At 41.6% G+C, this 20,049-nt stretch overlaps 1 protein-coding gene and 1 pseudogene across 1 annotated transcript; both read right to left on the reverse strand.

The window, feature by feature from the left end:
- Positions 1 to 341: 341 nt before the first annotated feature.
- TXNIP (thioredoxin interacting protein) lies at positions 342 to 3,325 on the reverse strand. Its single transcript, XM_037039052.1, has 8 exons — positions 2,819 to 3,325; positions 2,392 to 2,464; positions 2,149 to 2,296; positions 1,833 to 1,935; positions 1,460 to 1,716; positions 1,205 to 1,361; positions 926 to 1,077; positions 342 to 801 (listed from the first exon to the last, which is right to left on the reverse strand). The coding sequence occupies exons 1-8, from the start codon at positions 3,066 to 3,068 to the stop codon at positions 766 to 768; spliced, it is 1,176 nt and encodes a 391-aa protein (XP_036894947.1). The 5' UTR covers positions 3,069 to 3,325; the 3' UTR covers positions 342 to 765.
- Positions 3,326 to 8,811: 5,486 nt separating this feature from the next.
- On the reverse strand, positions 8,812 to 8,957 carry LOC118982141 (uncharacterized; annotated as a pseudogene).
- Between the last annotated feature and the right edge of the window lie 11,092 nt (positions 8,958 to 20,049).

Consider the following 20,049-nt stretch of genomic DNA (forward strand, 5'->3'; position numbering starts at 1 on the left):
AAGGCTCTCCAAAGTCCAGACCAAATCAGCTCTGGAGGGCTTTTTTCCTTCCTATAAATGTACAAAAAAGGGGCATAAATATTAAGAACCCCCTTTTCCCAAAGTTTTGAATATGATTTTTTAAATAAATTTTATTTATTTATCTTTAGAGGGGAAGGGGAGGAGAGGAGAGAAATATCAATGTATGGTTGCCTCTCATGAGTCCCCTGCTGGGAACTGGCCTGCAACCCAGGCATGTGCCCTGACTGGGAATCAAACTGCGATCATGTGGTTCGCAGGCCCGCGCTCAATCCACTGAGTTACACCAGTCAGGGTGTTGAATATGATTTTTTTTGTTTTCATTTTCCCAATTTGCTAAATTGGCTCCGTTCCACACAGCACAGAACCCAAGATCTCATATCATCATAACAATATCTATATTCTCCTCCAAGAAAAACCTTGGTAAGACTATGCTGGGAGGCTGTTTCTACTGAATATACCTCAATTTTCAAGATTTGAGAAACAGGATGGGCCTAAATTTTTCTAGAGTGTTTTAAAACACATCTAGTAAACACCCTGAATCACACAGTCTCACTGGCTGAGGATGAGTGTGCACCCTCTTTAAGGCCCAAGAGACTGCCTGCTGGTCACTTCCTACACTGGGGAGGTCAGAGGCTGGGGTAGACCCAACCCCACTTATAGAGACTGTTGAGTCTTTGAAACGAAGAGTCCAAGAAGAGATGAAAAGAAACAAGCAGATATAGCTACTTCTTTTCTTCCATATGCTCACTGCACATTGTTGTTGAGGATGCAGGGATCCACCTGGGAGAAAAAGACCATTTTAAGTTTGGATAATAATTAAATGAAAACCCCACTTTAACAATCCAAATCAACTTCCTATTATAGACTTAGAACAGAGGTACTGTGATAAAATGGTAATTCTTACCTCAGTGTAAGTAGGTGGTGGCATGAACTTAAACTCAGGAGCATACATAAAAATAGGGCTGTCTTGAGAGCCATCTGTGTCATCTAGCAGAGGAGTGGTAGGGCTCTCTAATCGGTGATCTTCAGGAATAATATCCATATAGCAAGGAGGAGCTGGAGAGAAAATATAGAGATTAAAAAAAAAGGTAAGAAACTTGGCCCAGAAATGCCCGACTTTCACAATTTTACAAACCCAACCAGGGTGGAGGATAAATAAAACAAGACATTAGGTCTGGCTCACCTTCAGGAGTCTCGGGGATGTTTAGATCCACCCAACTCATCTCAGAGCTGGTTCGGCTGGCCATACTCGATGTCCGGCTGCTCAGACTTGACCTACTGCCAATTACCAAGGGTAGGTCAAGAATGACTTTCTTGGAACCAGGGACACTAACATAGATCTACAAAGTAAGTTAGCAGTTAGACTAGAGATCTGGAAAAAACACTACTGCAATTTATTAAGATGAACAACTTTCTCTCTCCAGCCTCACCCACTCACCAGCAGGAAATATTCAACTCGAAGGATATTGCAGCCCAGGATAGAAGGCCTGATCTTCTGTACCCGAAGGCTCTTGCCACGCCATGATGCACAGGTTCCAGAAATAATATGATTGCCTCTAACCGAGGACAACTTCTGCGTCAGCACCTTGGTCTGGCCATTGGCAAGGTAAGTGTGGCGGGCTACAATGGCTGCTTTAGGAACAATGATTCGGGAACATGTATTCTCAAAGTCAGCATGGATGGAAATCTCATCGCCTAAAAATGAGAAAGACGAAAAGTACAGTTAATGACTTTTCTTCTGCTCCTGTCTCTAATCCCAAATCTACCAGTTCCTATTTCGTAGGTCTATTTTTTAAGGACTAGGCTTTTACCTTCACAAAATCCTTTCCTGTCAATTCGGGCAGAGACAGACACCCGCCCATCAGGAATGAACATGCAGGAAACTTTCTTCTCCTTTTTAGCAGACACTGGTGCCTATGTAGAATGGGGATTAAAAGCTGTTTTGAGAATTTCTAGAGATCCTTTGTCAGCTTCTCTTTACTTCCCACTGCTTACCTAGAGTAGGCAGCTTTCCCTCCCTTGATGACTTGGGGCTTGACTCCCTGAGGTACTTCCAAATCTAAGGCCCAAGACATGTGACTTTTATCCCTGAGACCCAAGATAATAGAATCTTAAAGTGAACCTCACCATTAAATCAGGGGTATTGATATCCACTAGATCCATCACTTCAAAGTTCTTCTTTGTCTCTTGAGTTGGCTGGCTGGGGCGATCAAGAAAAGCCTTCACCCAGTAGTCTACACACCCGTATTTTCCTTTGAAAGATGTTCCCAGAGGCCTGCGTCAAGAAAAAGGAACAATTTAAAACATACTTTCCAAAATCGAAAAAGGGGAAGATAGAAAAGTCCAAAGATGCATTTAGGTTATACCTACCCCTGAGGAAGCTCAAAGCCAAACTTGTACTCATATTTGTTTCCAGGTCTCATGATAACCATCTCATTCTCACCTGAAAGGAGAGGAAAGTGAGTAGCTGTAAGGTTTCTTGTTACATTTAAAATGCACCCATGTGATAAAGAATTCTTGGGCAAAGAGTAAGTAAACTTAGACATACAAAAAACTTTTAATTAGCTAAGGAAACATCCCACAGGACTACCATCACATCAGGCCACCACTAAGAAACTGGACAAATTGACCTTTTTTAGGGGGGTTGCAAATTAAAATGTAAAAAGGTAAGGATGCAACACCAAATTCAAACCCCTCAACCAGAGCAACTTAGAATATTTAGAATAGGATCCATTTATTCGGTCCATTTCTCTTCTCAAAACAGCTTTCACCCTCCGCAAAGAACTGGGCGACTCACCTGCTGGCTGGTCCCCTAGGAGAAGCGTGTCTTCATAGCGCACATACTCGAAGGTCTGTTTGCATTGCTGCGATCCCTGCATCCAGAGGACTTTGGCCACTCCGCAAGCTAGGACCCTGACAGCTTTGACTCGAGTGACTTCACACACCTCCACTATCACCCGGCCAGCTACCTTGTCCCCACTGCCATACACCTTGTCAGGGTCGTTAAAGAGCACCTCAAAATACTTTATCCTCTTGAACATCACCATGATTAAACTGGGTGGGCACAAAAGTTAGAAGCCGCAATGGGAGGAACAAAACTCTAGATCCAATGAGCCTCGGGAATAATTTCCCTCTTCAGAAGACTCAACAATTTTTGATAAGATGTGAAAACAATTATAGCTGTTCCTTAGTCCAAGGAATTTCAAGAGAAAAACAAGCTCTTTTGTCTCCTCCAATAGCTCAAAGTGCGCTCCACGGCTCTGCAGGCTCAATTCACTGCTATGAGAAGATAATTTTAACTGAAAACAGGAAACTGCTCTATATAGTAGCCGGAGCTGGCAGGGCCACGCGAGCGCTAGCCCTGGAAGCGCGTGCTACCCTCGTGCACAGCCCTCTCATTGGCTGCACAGTCCTTGTTTACCAAGAGACTGGCCAATCAAGGAGGTTGCAGTGGTGCGTGGACACGGAGTGCTCCTGGCGGGGAAAATGGTTGTTGTGCACTGTTGCCTTGTGAGGAGGAGGGGGAGGAGGGGGGAGGGGGGGAGGGGGGAGGGGGGGAGGGGCGGCGGGCGGTGAAGGAGTGAGAAGCGACCTCCCTTAGGCTCGGAAGAAGGAGGACCTCGCTGACTGTAAAATGTATCCGGGGCCAGTGGCTTTAAGGAGGGCAGATGAAGACGCTTCTGGGCTGGGAGCAGTGTTTAGACGTAAAAGGACAATGAGCGCATGAGGGAATTTCTTGACACGCCTTAGCCTGGGCAATTAATTTAGATAGGCGCCTATTCACAAGTGACAAACCGTGTGAAAAACAGTCCCAGAGCTTTAACCATGCAGTAGGTGTTACTGTTCAGGAAGACCCCCTTCGGCTTTCTACTGCCCCACATCTCTATTAAAAAACAATAACAAGAAAAACTGTGTGAAGGCAAGTAGAACTTGTCACAATGAAGTCCTCATTGAAAAACGGGTGTGTGTGGCTGATTGGCCTTTTCCCTCTTTTCAGACACTGGGGACTCCCGTCTGTAGGCTCCTAGCTGTTCCTTGGCCTGTGTTAGCCTCCGCCCCCAGACNCGCCCCCCCCCCCCCCCCCCCCCCCCGCGCGCTTGTCTGTTCTCTGGAACGGAAATAGTAAAGGTGTGTTCACATCCTGTTGCTTTATACCCTCATCTTTTTACTTTTTACATGTGAAGTCAGGGAACACTTACTGTTCCCTCAGCTACCTCATGACCTCTACTAAATTGTGTTCTTTAGGCTCTGATTATTTTTCCCTCCGTGCTTTTTCAGAAAAGGGGCAAAAGAGGACTTAACTCTTTTCACTTTCTTTTTAAATTACTGTCACTTTTTTTTGTTTTGGTATTCATTCCCTCTCCAACTCATTAATCAAAGATCTGTACCTAAATCTGTAGCTCACACTCCTTCCAGCCTTCAAGTTAGTTAAAAGTAGGAAAGTTCTCTTGTTTACAGCCAAAGTGTCAGTGGACTAGATAGTAACATACCCATTTGAAGGAAAAATTTGTTTACCTTTTAAAAGTTCCTGACTTGTTTGGAAACTGGTAAAAAAAGAAAGGGAAAACAGGTCATCAGAATATATGTTCAAATTAAAGGAGACCCTGAGTCCTCATCTTGTATTGTTATTTGACATCTGTCAGATGGGTCTAGGGAAATGTCTTAAGAGCTGACTGCTGAGAACTTATTTGTAAATGTGATAGGAAAAACTTGTATGCCAGAGTTATAGGGATTCTTCTCCCTTTTCTTTGATTTCTGGAAACCGCCTCCCCACCCCCACCCATGCTGGTTCCTGGTGGTGCTGGAAAGAGGAAGATGATGTTCCTGAGACTGAGATGGGGAAGTAAATATGAAGCATTAGTTGTACAGAAATCCTACCCAGCCAGAAGAAAGGCTAATAATATTCATTGCTGTTAAGAATCCTTCTTCCTCTTCCTCACACCCCCTAACTGGGTTGACATCCAAGACTGACAAGTTACAACTCAACCCCAAGAATCAGGCATCAAGATTGTTGGAAACACATATACTACATCAACTCCCATAAACAAAAACGGGAACATTTTGATCCTTAAGGTGTGTGGGTTTGAGGTGACACCCTGTTCTAGAAAGTTAACCAATGAGGCCTGATTTGTTTTGGGTCAGTCAACAGTATTCACTGAATTATCTGGAGCACTAGGAAGTAATTTTTTAAATTCAAAATTATGGTTTCTGAGAGAATTTTTAGTTTGATGGGTATGAAAGTGTACATAAAATGAAACATCAAAATGCTTCTCTTACAAAGAAATAACATTAATCGATATTGTCAAACAGTGTGTGTTGTATAAATAGATAAATTTTGAGGGGATGGGAGAGTGGGTATTAATAGATCAGCGTGGTGTTGATTTGGGACAGCTTAGGAAAAAGGGAATGCCTATATTTATTTATTTGGGCATATCTATGAAGTACTGAAATTTTTAGTTTAAAAAAATCTTAATATTATTCTCTCTTGCTGTAAGTTCCTCTCTTGGGCTCTAGTTTCTTCTTTCTCTTTTTGCAGTACTCAGTACAGGCCACTTGTTTGCTCTGTTATCCATGGGTTCCCTTAAATGCCAGAAAAACTATTTCACTTGGCAGAAGCTGTCCACCAGGCCTGTAGCCAAGGCATGTTCTGAAGTGGAGCCCTCCTGGACAGGGTTGTTTATGACCTTTCACTTAATAGCCTGGTATTCTGACAAAATCTGCCCCCTGATGATTCTCTCTCAGTTCTTGGGTGAAAGGAAGAAAAAGCTTCTATGAAGCTAGCCTGCTCTTCTAAATTCCTGTCTTGAAAACAGAGTTGCAGACAGTTGGGAGAAAAAGGGCAGATACAGGAGAAATAGCAAAGTGGGCCTAAGTTGAGGAGTTTTGCAAGCTAGATCATCTTTACCTACTCCTTCCCCACCCTCTTCAATTCCAATGCCAGCATGAAATAAAGTGGTGACTGTTGTTTGTTTTGCTGGTTGTGGTTGAGAGGTAAGGCCAAAGCTTTAGGACACCCTCAGCCCTCCATTACCATTCAATTCTTTTACCTCTGCCTTGACAAACATTTAAGTGCTCTAAAAGACCCCTCCTTTCTAAAGCAAGACAAACCCCTTTCTTTGTCCTTTTTTGTTGTTGTTGTTGTTGAGACACCATTGTCCCAGTCCCGTCCCACCCCCCATACCCCCCTCCTTGCTCTCCTTTGCCCTGTCCAAAGTCTACCCTGTCCAAAGTCTAATCCCAAAGACAACCATTACCTCATTGTTCTTGTCCCTGGGTGCTTTGTACATGTTCCTTGACTTGATACCTTCTTCTCACCCCTCCTTTCTGGTCACAGTTTGTTCTTTTTTTCCATATCCCTGGTTCTCTTTTGTTTGTTTGTTTGTTTTGTTCATTAGGTTCTGCTTATAGGTGAAATCACATGGTATTTGTCTTCTACTATCTGGCTTATTTCACTGAGCATAATACTCTCCAGTTCTATCCATGCTGTTGCAAAGAGTAGGAGTTCTTTCTTTCTTCTGTGTAGTATTCCATTGTGTAAATATACCACAGTTTACTGATGAGCATTTAGGCCATTTCCAGCATTTGGCTGTTGTAAATAACACTGCTATGAACATAGGGGTGCACAGATTGTTTTAAATTGGTGTCTCAGGGTTATTAGGGTATAATTCTATTATAGAAACAACCCCCTCCCCTGGGTTCTTTTACTATGGTTCTTCTTTGCCCACTGGCATGTTAGGAACTGTGGCTCTTAATGCCAGAGTTTGGTAAAAAGGAAAGGAATTACTTATTCAAAAGTTATATAGGTTTACAGTAATGGCAGAATGTCACCATTAAATCCCAAAGTCCCTTTAAAACACTCACAAACACACACACAGTCCTACCTTCCCTCACCCAAACAGTCAGGGGTACCATATCTCAGGAAAAGGAAGGCCGTAGCTGAGCTAGACCCTTGACCTTAATCCAAAACTCTCACCCTCATGGTGGGTGGTGGAAGTCCTTCTGCTTTCTTTCTAACCTCTGAGAGAGAGCTCCGTATGGTTGCTACATCTTGCTTTCCTGCTTCCTAAGCTGCCTGGTCAACAGAGCCCCCTCTCCACTTCTGAAGCCACATGGTTAAGCCCCCTGCATGGCTGCTGCACCTGGGTTTAAATCCTGGCACGGATCTTCCTCCATAACCCTATTTCTGACTTCTCCCACAATCAGCTACACCTACTAGCACTCCTGTATTCTCTACCTTTCTTGGCTGCCACAGTTAGTCCAGACAGGCATGGCCCTGTGGTGTGGAGTGAACCACCTTTACAGCTCTTCTGCAGGTGCTGTAAAGGGGTTGAGGGGTGGAGCTGCCTCCCAGCTACATCATAGGTCAAAGTCATGCATTTCTCCCTGGATCTCTGCAGGCTATGAAGCCAGCCTGTTCTTACTGATATGCAAAATAACTCTCAATCCCTGTGCTGCTGCTTTTTGTGTCCCCCAAGCTAGGCTTGTGGGGGATCCTAGCGGGGGATCCTAGGACTTCTTAGCCTATGACCTGGTTAAGCCTACACTCTGTTACAATCCCAGTGGAATCGATGGATCAAAAGGCAGTTCCATTTTTATTTTTTTGAGGAAATTCTATTCTGTTTTTCATAGTGGCTTCACCAATCTGCCTGCCTACCAACAGTATACTAGGGTTCCCTTTTCTCTGCAACCTTGCTAGCACTTGTTTGTCGATTTGTTAATGACGGCCATTCTGACTACTGTGAGGTGGTATCTCATTGTGGTTTTAATTTGCATCTTCCTGATGGCTAATGATTTTGAGCATCCTTTCATACACGTATGGGCTGTGTATATGTTTTCCTTGCAGAAGTGTCTGTTCAGGTCCTTTGCCTATTTTTTAAAAGATTTTATTTATTTATCTTTAGAGGGGAAGGAAAGGAGAGAAGGAGAGAAATATCAGTGTATCGTTGCCTCTCATGACTCCCCTGCTGGGAACTGGCCTGCAACCCAGGAATGTGCCCTCACTGGGAATCGAACCTCGATTGTGTGGTTCGCAGGCCTGTGCTCAATCCACTGAGCTACACCAGCCAGGGCTCCTTTGTCTATTTTTTAATTGGATTGGTTGTCTTCCTGGTGTGGAGTCGTGTGAGTTCTGTATATATTTTGGAGATCAAGCGTTTGTCCAAGGTATCATTGGCAAATATATTTTTCCATACAGTTGGTTCTCTTTTCATTTTAAGGCTTTTTTTTAGCCATGCAGAAGCTTGTTATTTTGATGAGATTCTATTTTTCTATTCTTTCTTTAATGTGTCTTGCCTTCGGGGGCTTACCTGTGAAAATATTGCTGCATGGGATATCTGAAATTTTATTGCCTACATTCTCCTCTAGGACTTCTATGGTGTCATTATTTTTATTTGAATCTTTTATTCATCTTAAATTTATTTTTGCATATGGTGTAAGTTGGTTCTCAAGTTTCTTTTTTCTTTTTTTGCACCTAGCTGTCCAGATCTCCCAACACCATTTGTTGAAGGGGCTATTTTTACTCCATTTTCTACTGCTGCCCTCTTTGTCAAATATTAATTGAGCATAGAGACTTAGGTTTATTTCTCAGCTCTCTATTCTGTTCCATTGACATACATGTCTGTTCTTATGCCATTAACAGACTGTTTTGATTACAGTGGCCTTGTAATACAGTTTGATGTCAGATACTGGATCCCTCTTACTTCATTCTTCTTTCTCAAAATTACTGCAGCTACTTGTAGTCACTTAGGGTTCCATATAACTTCTTTTTTTTTCCTTTTTTTCTTTTTTTCCAGATATTTCTTTCTAGTGAATTGACCATTACATTTCCTAAGCTCTGAAACAGCCAACAGACCATAGAAAGACATTGCTTTAGGCTTCTGTAAATATATATATATATATACATTTTTAAAAAAACTATATTTTGTTGGTAATGCCATTACAGTTGTCCCATTTCCCCCCTTCATTCCCCTCCCCCCTGCATACCCCTCCCCCCACATTCTCCCCTTTAGTTCATGTATCATAAGTTCTTTAGCTTCTACATTCCCCACACTACTCTTGCCCTCCCCGTTTATTTTTCTCCCCACCGTCTACGCTACTTATTCTCTGTACCTTCTCCCTCCTTCTCTTCCGCCCACTCCCCTGTTGCTAACCCTCATGTGATCTCCATTTCTATGGCTCCACTCCTCATCTAGCTGTCTGTTTAGTTTGCTTTTGTTTTAGGTGTGGTTGTTAATAACTGTGAGTTTGCCGTCCTTTCACTGTTCACACTTTTTATCTTCTTTTCTTAGATAAGTCTTTTTAACATTTCATATAATAAGGGCCTGATGATGATGAACTCCTTTAGCTTCACCTTATCTGAGAAGCACTTTATCTGCCCTTCCATTCTAAATGAAAGCTTTGCTGGATAGAGCAATCTTGGATGTAGGTCTTTGGATTTCATGACTTGGTATACTTCTTTCCAGCCCCTTCTTGCCTGTAAGGTCTCTTTTGAGAAATCCGCTGACAGTCTGATGGGTACTCCTTTGTAGGTGACTGTCCCCTTATCTCTTGCTGCTTCTAGAATTCTCTCCTTCATTTTAATCCTGGGTAATGTAATTATGATGTGCCTTAGTGTGTTCCTTCTTGGGTCCAACTTCTTTGGGACTCTCTGAGCTTCCTGGACTTCCCGGAAGTCTCTTTCCTTTGACAGCTTGGGGAAGTTCTTTATTATTTGTTCAAATAAGTTTTTCACTTGTTGCTCTTCCTCTTCCCTTCTGGCACCCTTATAATTCAGATGTTGGAATGTTTAAAGATTTCCTGGAGGTTCCTAAGCCTGTCCTCATTTATTTTTTGAATTCTTGTTTCTTCCTTTTCTTCTGTTTGGTCATTTTTTTCTTCCTTCTGGTCCACCCTGTTGATTTGAGTCCCAGTTTTCTTCCCATCACTATTGGATCTCTGTGCATTTTGTGTCATTTCACTTAGTGTAGCCTTCATTTTTTCATTTAATATGCGACCAAATTCAACCAATTCTGTGAGCATCCTGATCACCAGTGCTTTGAACTGTGCATCTGAAAAGTTGGCTATCTCTTGGTTGCTTAGAAGTATTTGCTCTGGGGCTTTGATTTGTTCTTCTGTCTGAGCCATAATTTTTTGGTCTTGTCATGCCTGTTACATAGGCATGTCAAGATACTGGAGTGGTGGAGCCTTAGGTGTTCACCAGGGCAGGGCAACCCAGTTGCTGGGTTGTGACACCATATGTGGGGGTGGGGGTCCCTGAGGGGATAATGGCACTTGCTCTGCTCTCTGTCAAATCTCAGTCCCCTTTGCCACTTCCCCCAAGCAAACTGGGCCTTTCTGGTGCTGATTCCTGTGTGGGTGGGCTTGTGTACATTCTAGGACCCTGTGGGTCTCTTCAACAAAATTTCCTGTGAGGCTGGGAGTCTCTCTCAGCATCTCAAACCCCTCTAGTGTTTTCAGTCGGTGCCTTTAGGCTTTATTTCCTGGTGCTGGGGCCCTAGGTTGCGCAGTCTGTCTTGCTCCCCAATTTCACCTGGTTTATCCGAGCGAGAATGTGTGACTGAGGTCAGCCAGCCGCCTTGCGCACCTCACCAGGTCTGCTTGTTGCCTTCCTGCACCCGGTGTCTACCTGCTGCCACCTGCGCACCTGGGGTCTGACAACCGCTGCCTGTGCACCCTGGTCCACCATCCACCCTTTCCTGCAGCGACCCCTCTCCACAGGCCGCCAACTCCGCCCCTCTTACCTGTCAGTATAAATGGTTGTGAGACTTCTGTACAGTTCAGTTTTCTGTCAGTTCTGGTTATTTTTTTGTTTCTAAATCTTTGTTGTCCTGCATTTTGGTTTTGTGAGGAGACACAGTGTGTCCACCTATGCCTCCATCTTGGCCGGAAGTCCCCCTAGTTTTCTTTATTCCATCTTGCATAGCCTTCACTTCTTCCTCTATTTTGCAACCATACTCAATGATTTCTGTAAGCAACCTGATTACCAGTGTTTTGAACTGTGCATCTGATAGGTTGGCTATCTCTTCATTGCTTAGTTCTATTTTTGGAGCTGTGATTCTTTCTTTCATTTGGACCATATTTTCTTGTCTTGGAAAGCTCGTTATGTTATAAGGGGCAGAGCCTTAGGTGTTCACCAGGGAGGAGCAACCCAGGTTGCTCTGTTGTGGTGCTGTGTGTTGGGGAGGGTCAGAGATAGAGCAATGCTGCTTGGTGGGCTCTCACCCTGTTTTCAGTCACTTTTCCCACTACCCACAAGAAAATTGGGCCCTTCTGCTGCTGATTCTCAGGTTAGTGAGTTTGTGTATGTTCTAGGACCCTTTGGGTCTCTCCAACAAGCTCTCCTATGTATAAGACTGGCAGTTTCTTCCACTGCTGCAATCCCCAGAGGTTTTTACAGCCAGAGGTTTTAAGGCTTTATTTCTCCCCACTGGAACCCTGGGTTACACAGTCTGTCTTGCTCCCTAGTTGTTCTTCCTGGTTTATCCCCATGTGAATTTAGGACCGCCCAGGCCTCCAGCCATCACCTCACTTGCTCCAGTCGCCAGCTACCACCTCCCGCATGTCCTGTCCACCCTAGCTGCCTGCCTCTGCTCCTCCTACTAGTCTGGCAAAAGTTTCTTCTTTAACTTCTTGGTTATGGGACTTCCATACAGTTCAATCTTCTGGCAGTTCTGGTTGTGCTTTGTTTTTAAATTGGTTATTGTCCTTTCACTCGTATGAGGAATGAAAGCATATCAACCTACATCTCCATCTTGGCCAGTAGTCATCAAAAAAATTTTAAATGTTTTTAAAAACATACTTCACTTGAATAGTTTGGTGTTTGCTGGAGGTGATGATTGGATGTTGGGTGAAATGGATAAAGGGAGTCAAGGAGAATAAACTTCTGTTGATAAAATAAATCATGGCAATGTCTTACATTATGGCAACTATAGTTAAAAATACTGTATTGTTTATGTAAAATTGGTGAAGAGTAGATTCTAAACATTCTCATCACAGAAAAAATTATGTATGGTGACAGATGTTAACTAGACTTACTGTGGTGATCATTTCACATATATACAAATATTGGATCATTATGTTGTATACCTGAATCTAATATAATGTATGTCAACTATACCTAAAAAACCCCAAAACACCTCATCTATGAGAACACATTTCATGCTTATTGGGTCTGTTTTTTCTACTAAGTTGAGGAAACTTGCAGATCTAGGAGTTGGCCAACTTCAGGGAACGCATGGCAGAGGAGATTAATTAATTTCTTTAGATCTATTGCTGACTCATTTCAGATATTTCTTAAAGTTGCCTTAGCATATAAACTTTTTTCCCTTCTCATGCTATCACCCCATCTGTTTTCTCTCTTTTACTATCAAATTTCTTGAGAGAATAACTTATGCCACTTTCTCTGCTGACTAAACTTGTCCCTTGGTAGCCTGGTTTCTCTTACCACTGAAATATTTTGTTCAAGATTTTGTAGGAAACCATAGTGGTTTTTTAGACCTTATTCCCCTTGATGCCTACATAATTCAAAAGCTGCCATCTCTTAAAAATGTAAAGAATCTCTTTTGGAGTTTATCCTTTGCTAGCAAATTCTTTTTCTGTGTGGCTCCAGAAAGCTTTTCTTAAGGGCTTGTCTTTGGGCCATCTTTTTTTTTTTTTCTTTAAGTTTGCTTTTCAGTTTGCACATCTGTACATCACTCCTGTAAAACTCTATATAATACCTTTAGTCTGTCTCCAAATTTTCAGCTGGCATCTCAGATTTAGTTTGCCCAGTATGGAATTCATAATCGTGCCCCTGTGCTCAAATTCAGTTCTTCCCCTTGTTTCTTTTAATGGAATTGTCACACATTCCCTTGGTTTTCAAGGCTTAGAATCAAGGAACTTTCTTTGATTCCTTCTTCTCTGACATTCTCTGTATCCAATCAACTGTAAAATTCTATAGAGGCTATCTTTCTAGTGTTTCTCAAGCTATCTCTTATTTTACTTTTACCACTCTGGTTCATGTCCTTGTTACTTTTTTTTTTAAATATATTTTATTGATTATACCATTACAGTTGTTCTATTCCCCCCTTCAATCCCCTCCACCCACACCCTCCCTCCCCCACCATTCTCCCCTCCTTAGTTTATAACCACGTGTCTCAAGTTCTTTGGATTCTATATTTCCCCTACTATTCTCGCCCTCCCCCCTATCTATTTTCTGCCTACCATCTATGCTATTTTCTGTGCCTTCTCCCTTCTTCTCCCCCTCCCACCCCCCTGTTTCTAACCCTCCATGTGTTCCTCATTTCTATGGTTCCACTCCTGATCTAGCTGTCTTCTTGGTTTGCTTTTGTTTTAGGTGTGGTTGTTAATACCTGTGTGTTTGCTGTCCTTTCACTGTTCATATTTTTCATCTTCTTTTTCTTATATAAGTCCCTTTAGCATTTCATATAATAAGGGCTTGGTGATGATGAACTCCTTGAACTTGACCTTATCTGAGAAGCACTTTATCTGTCCTTCCATTCTAAATGAAAGTTTTGCTGGATAAAGCAATCTTGGCTGTAGGTCTTTGGATTTCATGACTTGGAATACTTCTTTCCAGCCCCTTCTTGCCTGTAAGGTCTCTTTTGAGAAATCCGCTGACAGTCTGATGGGTACTCCTTTGTAGGTGACTGTCCCCTTATCCCTTGATGCTTCTAGGATTCTCTCCTTCATTTTGGTCTTGGCTAATGTAATTATGATGTGCCTTGGTGTGTTCCTTCTTGGGTCCAACTTCTTTGGCACTCTCTGAGCTTCCTGGATTTCCTGGAAGTCTATTTCCTTTGCCAGACTGGGGAAGTTCTCCTTTATTATTTGTTCAAATACGTTTTCCACTCGTGGCTGTTTCTTTCCCCCTTCTGGTACCCCTATAATTCGGATGTTGGAACGTTTAAAGATGTCCTGGAGGTTCCTAAGCCTCTCCTCATTTTTTTGAATTCTCATTTCTTCATGCCTTTCTGATGGGATGTTTTGTTCTTCCTTCTGGTCCATTCCATTGATTTGTATCCCCGTTTCCTTTCCATCACTATTGGTTTCCTGTGCATCTCCCTTCATTTCAATCAGTCCAGCCCTCACACATTCCTCTAATTTGTGACTTTGTTCCTCTAATTTGTGACTATAATCTACCAGTTCTGTGAGCATCCTGATAAATAGTGTCCTGAATTGTGCTTCTGAGAGGCTGGCAATTTCTTGGTCGCTGAGAGTTATTGGCTCTTGGACTTTGAGTTCTTCTTGTGCCATCTTTCGGGTTGTTCGTGCCTGTTCCATAGCAGGATCAGAGCCCTAAAGTGTTCACTAGAACAGGGCAACTCAGTCGCTGGGTTGTGACGTTGTAGGTGGGGGCAGGGTCAAAGAGGGACAATGGCTCTCACTGGTCTTGCAGGGCAACTAAGTCGCTGGGTTGTGACGCTGTATGTGGGTGCGGGGTCAAAGAGGGACTCTGGTGTCCCGTCTGCCGCCTGCTGCCCTGGCCCTCACCGGTGCTGAAAGGCAACTAAGTCGCTGGGTTGTGACGCTGTATGTGGGGGCGGCGTCAAAGAGGGACTATGGCGTCCAGTCCACCGCCTGCCGCCACGGCCCTCACCGGTGCCGCAGTTGCTGCCGTCACCTGGCCCACGCGTTTCGTCCCACTGCACGCGAGTGTGCCACTGCCGTCAGCCCTCGCCCCCTGGGGCCTGTGTGGTCTGTCTCACTGTGCGCGAATATGCGCCCGCGGTCTGCCCCGCACCCCAACTGGTTCTCGTCTGCCTGCGCGCTTGGGTCGGGGGCCCTGTCCTGCCCGACCCTGCTCGCTGCTGGCTCCGCCCCTCTTACCATCCCCGTTGAACGGTTAGATGTAGTCGGACTTCCGTATAATTCAATTTTCTGTCCTTTGGTTGTGTCTTTGTTTCTCCAAACCTTTGTTGTATTCAAACTTGGTTGTGGGAGAAGGCACAGTGTTTCTACCTATGCCTCCATCTTGGCGGAAGTCCTTGTTACTTTTTTAAAAATTATTTTAATAGCTTTTAACTGATATTTATGCTATAATCTATAGACTGTGACTAAATTAATCTATCAAAATTGAGTTTATGTCTTCCCATGAGGCTCTAAAACCCATTGTTTAACCATAAAATTTATATGCTTTGACCTGGCATTTAAAAAGCCTTCACAAATTGGCCTCAAGCAAACTTCCAGTCTCATTTCTGACTACTTTCTTGTGTACACACCCTATATCTCAGCCAAACCTGAGTACTCACTGTTCTCCTAATATATCCTTCTCTGCCTTTATGTTGTTCTGTCTACCTGGAATGCCCAACCTTCCTCCCATCTCTGCTTTTTGAAATCCTTCCCACTCTTTGGTAGACAGCCAAGTGACTTTTCCCTTAGGAAATGTTTCTTGATTCTCAATTTCTTTTTTTAAAATGCTAGATGTTTATTTATTTTTAGGGAGAGAGGAAGGGAGGAAGAAAGAGAGGAAGATAAACATGGAACAGTCACCTGTAGCATCCTGCACACATCCCAACTAGGACAGAACCCACAACCCCAGGCATGTTCTCCCACCAGGAATCGAACCAGAGACCCTTTGATTTGCAGGACAATGCCCCACCAACTGAGCCACACTGGTCAGTGCCTCAAACCCTTCATCTTTCATCTTGGAATCAAATAGGATTTCATTCTTTTTTTGAGTACTCCATAGCATGTTCTTTATATTTCTCATACGCAACTTACATGTAAATTTCCTTTTTTCTCTTAGATAATGAATTCTTAGAGAAACTATATCCTTTTTAAATTCTTTGTATTCTTTATAGAATCTAGAGAATATATTTCATAGAGTAAATATATTATTAAATATAGATTGAATCAATAGGTAGGGGTGTTTCTATATACTAGATGTCTCACTAATTCAGAACCTAGTATTGTTTCTTATCAGTGTTAGACTTTAAACATCAACCTCAGTTCTTTTTACTATACTGTAACATACATAACCAGTTTCTCCTCCAAGGCTCTGGTCCAATTATGTATCAGGGTAAGAGTAGCAAGGCCATGAGAGGTGATGGTTTGCTTTTCTATGAAGGGGAAATTGGACTGTGTTGATGTTTATAAATGTGAAGGAGAAAGAACATTGTGTGCTTAGCCCAACTTCTCCTTTTCTGAGAAATTATTTCTTTCTTACACAATTTAGTAATCTAGCTGGTTCAGGCTGCCACCCAGTGTTTAAATAAATGTACTGTTAAAATCCTTAATCTAAGAATTGTCTCAAAAAACACAGAAGCTTTTCTGAAACTTGAAACTTGACTCAAACTGCTCCTTGAGTGGTGAAGGTGATTCTTTAATCGTGAAAAGAAAAAGAAGCATAGGAAGGAATATTGTGTTCATGACTGAAAGGAAGAAACCACATATTAAAACAGTTTTTAAAAATCCAGATTGATATTTAACAACACTTTCTTTGTTAATAACATTTATAGGTACATACAACCAACTATACCTGTGCTATATAAAGATATTGCACAAACATTTGATTCTCATGAGATAGACCAACAGATAATTTGTATAATGTATATTGTGATTCAGAGAGCTCAAGTGACTTGCCTAAGTTCACAACTAGGACAAAATTCATGTGATTTATGGTTTAAAGATCTTTCTATTAAAGCATCTCTGATTCTTGAAAAAGAAAAGGCATCTTCTTTGTAAATCTTTTGTAAAGATTTCTCTGATTCTACAAGCATATTTAATTGTCACCTTTGTATTACAACAGCATGTAGGGCATTCTTCTTTAAAAAATTATTTATTGATTTTAGAGAGAGAGGACAGAAGAGAGAGAGAGCTTGAGAGAGAGAGAGAGAGAGAGAGAGAGAGTGAGAGAGACAGAGAGATTGAGAGAAAGAGAGAGAGATTGATTTGTTGTTCCACTTATTTATATATTCATTGGTTACTTATTGTATGTGGCCTGACTGGAGATTGAACCTTCAACCTTGGTGTTTGGGGATGAGGCTCTAACCAACTGAGCTACCCAACCAGGGCTGGACATGCTTCTATAGTTACGCATATTGATCATTTATCTTGTAATTATGTTTAGTATTTGACTGTTCCTTCCCATTATTCTGAACTCCCCAAAGTTAAGAGCCATGTTTTCTTATGGCCTAGCATGATTTAGATGCTTCAAAAATTTAAAGAAGGGTTGAAATCAATCCAAAAGATTATTTTACCCTCATCAGCTAGATAGCCCATTCCATTGCTTGTCCATCTGGTTTTGGTTTCCTCTCCCAAACTGATGCTATTTCCTCCTAGCCATTGGCTTGGTTGTGGTAGATGCAGATCAGTGACCTCCATATAGCGAAAATAAAGCTATGACAGAACATTTTCTGTTTCAGATGCTATAAGTTTTGCAAAGGGACTTTCAGTTCTTGGCTGGGGTGAGGTGGGTTAAAAGGGCAAAATGAAGAGGCTTATTCATTTTTAAAAATCTGACAACTGGTTTTTCAGAGGTAGGAGTAGAAGAAAAGTGCTCTATCAAAGATTGACTACACAAAACCCTTAATATTAAAATTATTGGTTCTTCTATGCACCGCAATGTTCATAGCAGCACAATTTACAATAGCCAAGAGTTGGAAGCAACCTAGGTGCCCGTCAGTAAATGAATGGATCAAAAAACTATGGTACATATACACAATGGAATTTTATGCTGCAGAAAGAAAGAAGGAGCTCCTACCTTTTGCAACATCATGGATGGAACTGGAAAGCATTATGCTGAGTGAAATAAGCCAGGTGTTGAAGGACAAATACCATATGATCTCACCTCTAACAGGAAGCTAAACAACAAAACAAACAAGCAAGCAAAATATAACCAAAGACACTGAAATAGAGAACAGGCTGACAGTGACCAGAGGGGAGAGGGGAGGGAATTTCAGGGGAAATAAGGGAGGGATTTAGAGGAACCTATATAAAGGATACATGGACAACAACTGAGAAGGGTGGAAATGGGAGGGAGGGGGGAGGATGGGGGGTGGGATGGGATGGGAGTAATAGATGGAAAACTGTACCTGAAAAATAATTAAATAAAAAAATTGGAAAAAAAAAAGAAGTCAAGATGAGGATATTACATTTTGTTCCTTACCAAAAGTTTTCAGACATAGTTGGCCAGTGAATCCTATCATTTCTACAATTATTTTTAAAAGATTAGAATGACTTTATCATGTTTTATGGCTGTACAGTTTGTAGGGATATGGTAAAAAGACCATTAAAACTAAACACAGGTAAAAAAAATTATTGGTTCTTTGAGCCAATAGCAAAGAATTATTTCAAAATAGCTCATAGTGGAGGCAGAATCTAGTTATCTTATCTGATTTCTTTCACTTCCTCAAAGCCCACTTTCCATTCATACAGAAATTTTATCTCAGGAAACACATTTAACTAATTCCTTTCTATTAACTGTTGGGAGGATGACAAATAATTTAGTTAGGGATCAGGCAGAAAAATTAAGGAAAGATCCCTGGCTGGTGTAGTTCAGTGGGTTGAGCTCAGGCTGTGGACCAAAGGATCACTGGTTCGATTCCCAGTCAGGGCACATGCCTTGGTTGTGGGCCAGGTCCCCAGTGGGGGCCACGTGAGAGGCAGGCACACATTGATGTTTCTCTCTCTCTCTTAGTCCCTCCCTTCCCTTCTCTCTAAAAATAAATAAATAAAATCTTTTAAAAGTTAAGGAAGTACTTTTATTTTATATTGTTCTGCCTTCTTCCCCCCCCCCCCCCTTAATGCTGGCACAATTTCCTGGCACCATGGAGATTACCTCTATTTCCTGAGAAGAAATGTGGGAAGGAACTTGCCATGAAATATATGAATAGGGGTAAGGAGGGATTGGGTGGATCTGGGAAGTGGCTGAGGTGGCCACAAGTTTAAGAAATTAAGGGGGATCAGTAAACGAGTGGATCAAAAAACTGTGGTGCATTTACACAATGGAATAATACTATGCAGCAGAAAGAAAGAAAGAACTCCTACCCTTCTCAACAGTATGGATGGAAATGAAGAATAATATGTTAAGTGAAATAAGCCAGGCAATGAAAGACAAATACCATACCATCTCACCTATAACAGGAACCTAATGAACAAAATTTTTAAAAAATGAGCAAAATAGACCCAGAGACATGGAAGTAAGGAACAGACTGACAGCAACCTCCAACGGGTTAAAGAGTAATGGGGGAAAAGAAAGGGAATAATATAATCAACGAACATCTATAAATGACCCATGGACATGAACAACAGGGTGGTAATTAACTGTGGGAGTGGGGAGTGGGTGGGGCAGGGGAGAACAACAGGGAAAATTGGGACAATTGTTATAGAACAACAATAAAAAATACAACGTGGCTAAAAGAAAAAAGAAGTTAAGGGAGAAAATTCAGAAATGGCTAAGGTGAAAATACCCTCCCTTTAAAAAATCAAAATAATGTAACATAATGTAGTTGAAATCATGTAGTATTTAATTGTTTACACAAAAAACAGCACTCCTCGGGTCTCTCTACTGAATGATCTCTTCCAATTATTTCAGCTTTTTAATCTGTTTACTTCATATTTCTAAGCTATATGCTTCTTTTATTTCTTAATTAAAAATATTAGACATATATACTCCTTTTTTGTTATAGTAATTGAAATTTACTATATCCCATTGTATTTTTACATCCCATTGTATCCTTACCTTCCCATTCCTGTTACCTCATCTTCCTGATAGAGTTATATCACAATTTTGGCTAAATCAAGTCAGTGTTTACATTATTATCACTGTATAAATAATATCCACGTGGAGCTAAGCAGTTTATTTTGATTATTTTATGTCTTGAATAATCCTTTGTTGTGAAGTTATAATAATTTAAACTATTTACTTTACCATGCACCTAACTTTAAATTATTTCCAAAATGACAATTCTGCCAAATGATTATTAATATTTTCTCTCAAATGGGCAACATATCAGGTAATCTAAAAAAATTTCTTTTTCTGGAGATTGCCCCATCTGTACTAGTTCTTTTTAGTCACCAACGCCACCT

Source organism: Sturnira hondurensis, unplaced genomic scaffold (assembly GCF_014824575.4).
Source record: "Sturnira hondurensis isolate 20B ecotype Veracruz unplaced genomic scaffold, ASM1482457v3 Scaffold0024990, whole genome shotgun sequence".
NCBI lineage: Eukaryota > Metazoa > Chordata > Mammalia > Chiroptera > Phyllostomidae > Sturnira > Sturnira hondurensis.